General features: G+C 43.2%; 1 protein-coding gene across 2 annotated transcripts in view; it reads right to left on the bottom strand.

The window, feature by feature from the left end:
- Positions 1-4185, bottom strand: part of GPM6B (glycoprotein M6B) — a 30597-nt gene that overhangs the window by 21062 nt on the left and 5350 nt on the right. For both annotated transcript variants that reach the window (XM_010136320.1, XM_010136321.1), the window contains exon 2: positions 2238-2357. In XM_010136320.1, the coding sequence (XP_010134622.1) occupies positions 2238-2357 (120 nt within the window). The remainder of the gene's footprint in view (positions 1-2237; positions 2358-4185) is intronic.

Genomic DNA, 4185 nt, shown 5'->3' with positions numbered 1-4185 from the left:
AAAAAAAAAAAAAAAAAAAAAAAAAAAAAGAGTCTCATAAAGCAAACAACGCCTACCCAGCCTGGAAGAGTGCCTACAGCTAAACTCGTGTTAAACAACCATTGCTAAGTTTCCCTTGCTGAAGAAAAAGATGGTACTTCGCTTCCTGGGAAAAAAAATTGGTTTAGGCATTTTGAAAGGCTCATTAAGCTTGCAGGTGTTCTGGGGACGTCTTGGCTCCAGCACTGCAGTGACTATCCCACACTGACTCTTCCTTTGCTGCTTAAGTGCTGGATTAAAGCTTAAAATGGGGACAGGAGATCATGTCATACATGGAGACTCTGGAAGAAGAGGACTACAAGGACTTCCACAGAGGTGCTCTCCTACTGATGTCCTTTTGGACACTGACAGAGGAAGCAAAGTAGAAATATCCGTACAGTAAAGGCACCCAAGAAATAATGTAGCTTGTCAAAGAAACCAAGAGTTTATCTTGGCACAGTAGCCAGCGCCACTCAGTAACAGGGAGTTGTATGCCAGTACTTAAGGGAGGCATGTTATAGGTGTGACTTGTGTCGTGACTGAAGTGACATTTTCCCTCCTGTCGAAGGAAAAGAAACAAATATCAGTGGCTGTGGCTATCCATCACGGGCAGATCGGTCTTACTCAAGACCTATTCAGAGCAGTTTCATTACTACCTAAAACCTTTTATATTTCTTTAAATGCTGCCATTTAAAGCACCTTCCCTTGAATTGGCATTCTGAGCTTTGTTGGTGGGGTTTTCTCACCCCTATCAACAGGCACTCTTTCATCTTCACCTCCTCTGTGACAGGCACCACATTTACCTGCATGATAATTCAGGAAGATTCCCAAGGCAGCCTGAATAGGGTTCTGTTGCCTGAACAAGGGTTTCTAGCACCATTTTAGGTGCCAGACTCACAGCTGCTGTGACAGAAGGCTGTGCATTTTCTCTGTGTCCTGGCTCATCCATGCCAACACATATGGACGTGTCATCCCTGGGGAACAGCTGAAGGGGCACAAAACCCTGATAACCAGGTGCCTGCTCCCCCTGGGTCCTCCACAGCCCAGGAAGGTAACGGTCACAATATATCACTCCTTTCCAAAGCATTTCTCCTGTGTGTAAAATACCCCATGTGCACTAAAGTGAAGTTTGGGAACATATTCTGTCAGCCCTGAGTCTGTCATCGAGGTAATCTGTCATAAAATACGGCCAAATTGATTATTGATATTGAAGATGAAGATCATAATTTGCAACCTCAGTTATTCCAGGGGGAAAAAAACCCAAAAACCAACCAAACAATAAACCAAAAACACATTCCTCATTCTGAAATCCATAAACACTTGAATCCTAAAGAACAAACGTGTGTGAAAATATAATGTGAAAGGGAAAGATTAGGCAGCAAGCTTTGATGAGTATTTGCTGTCAAAGTCTCTGATGCGGAGGCAGGCATCTCCAGCAAACAAGCTGTCAAGCAGGCTTCAATCAGCTCCATAAAGAGAAGAGGATTGCTGGATAGAGCTAGCTGCAAATGCTATCTCTCAGCATTTACATCCTTCGCTGTGTTAACCCTCAGTCAGACTGGAATTTTCCAATGCAATCAATCGTGTGTTTGATTTCAGATGCCTCTCTGAGATTTTTCAAAACTAAATTTCCCCAAACTCTTAAAATGGAGCTTCAGGAAAACAAAATAGTATCTTTTTGAGGACTCAAGACAGATATTAAAAGGACAGGCATGTGGAACCACCAAACAATTTTAAAGCCTCAGCTGAAATCCTGCTTTAGACTCTGACATACATGCTTACTGCTTCTAGCAAGGGAAAAATGCAAACAAAACCAAAGAATATTGTCTAGGAAGCATATTGTAGGAGACCAGTGAATCAGGTGTGCTGTCACAGTTTTAGCGTCAAGTACTGCATTTGTGGCTGATCAGTCTTGATCGATTCACCTGCATACAAACCTATGCCATCTCATCTGTAAACAGTTTTGAAGCAATTGGGCAGCACAGTTAAAAGGGAGGTGTCCCTCTCCACACATTATTGTCTCTCAAGCATTAACATCCAAATTTAAATTATGTCAAGTATTCATACAAAAGAACTAGACTCCTTACAGCCTTAACAAACAAAACAAGAAAAATAGAAGAACATTTATCTTAAATTATTAGGACTAGTGCAAAGCATTAGGTTTATGCTACTACCATTTCTGAACTCTCCATTTCCCTTTCACCCAGCCCTTTATTTACCTTGAATCCCCAAAGGACTAATATTGCCTCTCAATGCTGGCACATGATGGTACCGGTGTGGCCTTGAACTCCTGTACATCCAGTGGTACCTGCCAATTTCCATTTCTGGTCTGGTGATCACTGCCAATTTTAGGTGGTAAAAAGTCAGTGTCACCAGTAAATTTTAGTTTAGTACTTTCAGTCATTTAACTTTAAAAATAAGAGCCCAGAAAAACACACTGTAGTCTCAGAACTGAAACAACGTAACCTTACAAACCAAGGGAGGGGGTAGGAGGGACGATCGACAGGAAAACGCTCACACAGGTGTTGAGAAAGGTTGAATAGCTAGGACTCCACCTGGGATTTGAATTAAACATCTAAGGAAGAACACTCTACTCCTTCCCCCCACCCACTCTCATGTCACCATCTCTTTGTCCATGGCAAACAGTTCTGCTCCAGTAAGTAAAGGAAGACAGTGTTGTGAAAAAACGTGTTACCTGGTTTTTTTTTAAAAGACTCTAAATCTGTGAGAGAAAGTGGTTATTGTCATGTGTAGAGGTAGGGAAAATACATGAGTTTGCTCTGTTAACTTCTTACATTAAAAAAAAGTTTTATTTCACGTAAGCTACGCTCACATCAAAAAATTTAGATCAAGTATGTTAGGAAAGATAGGAAAGATGTTCCAGGTTTACAGTGGAGAAGAGCAGTTATTCTTCTTGTCTTTTCAGAGGACAGATGAAGCTCAGCAAGGAGACCCCACAGGCAATAACACACCTGACCTGCTCACACATTCATCGCACACTCATCACCATGGGGCCTCTGAGCCTCCTGAAAGAGGCCACTGGAAAAACAACATCAAACCATTTTTGAACCCAAATATCCGTCCCCGCCTCAGCACCCCTATGGCTTCGTCAAAGCTGTCACAGCGAGACAGACAGATCTTTATTTAAAATGCACCAGAGTCCCACTCTGCAGCAGCTAAATGAGAAAGCAACCATCATCTCTGATCAAAATAAATCCTATTCAGCAGCGTTTGGGCGCTGGAGGAAGTGAAGGTTATGATCCAGAAAAACCATGTACTATAGACTAGATCAGAGACAAAGCAGGGGGGTTGGGGGGTGGGAGGGGGAATGTGCAGGGAGAGTAGGAACGGCGTAGATTTCTGGCCTGTGAGGGGCTAGGAAGGTCCTGGACCTGGTCCCTCTCTCATGTGGTTTTGCTGCTGGTGCAACAAGGAGCTTGGCACAGTTACATTTGCATACGTCAAGAAGAGAGGAAATCTTGGCCTCAAGTCCAAATGTTGGATCTAGAGATTTGAAACAAGAATTTGTTCGAATCCTACATCAGCAAATGAATTCCCACACTAAAACAGTCTTTTGGGTTAGTATCAATGGCTCTCTAAAGTTCTCTCTTTGTGGCTTGCTGTTTTTCCCCTCTCCATGACCCATACGCAAACCAGCAAGCAGGTATCAGGTAGTGCATTTTTCCTAAAAGACATTATTCCATTTTGTTTGGCTTACCCTTCCCTTTAAGGAAAGGGTAAAATCTGGGATTTCTCCTGCAGTGACTACAAAATCCACTTGCTCAGAGCAGTAGAGCAGGCAGCTGCCTTTCTGCCTTAGCCTGGGGCAACACTGGTGAAGTCACCACTGCCTGCTGTGGCACAAACATCAAACCCAGAAATGTGGAGACAGCATGTAAACTGTGCAGCATCATTCCTGTAAGTGAAAATACTCTGTGAAGTTGGGGACTTTTTAACTAGCAGTTCCTGGTTTTGCAGTAACAGGGCTCCTTTCATTAGGAGCTAGGTCAAACTCCATAAAGAACCTCAGTTTTTCCACTGCTCTGCGAAGAGCCACTCTGCAATGGCTGTTTGGCAGCCCTTACTGCACGCCTGGCACAACCTCTGAAGTTGAAGAGTAATTCTGCTGGGACCCACCCAGGCCCACTCATGCAAAATCACCAGCAG

The sequence above is a fragment of the Buceros rhinoceros genome, unplaced genomic scaffold, assembly GCF_000710305.1.
Source record: "Buceros rhinoceros silvestris isolate BGI_N320 unplaced genomic scaffold, ASM71030v1 scaffold7435, whole genome shotgun sequence".
Taxonomy (NCBI): Eukaryota; Metazoa; Chordata; class Aves; order Bucerotiformes; family Bucerotidae; genus Buceros; species Buceros rhinoceros.
The sequence above is the reverse complement of the archived record's forward strand: the minus strand, read 5'-3'. Positions and strand labels throughout refer to the sequence as shown.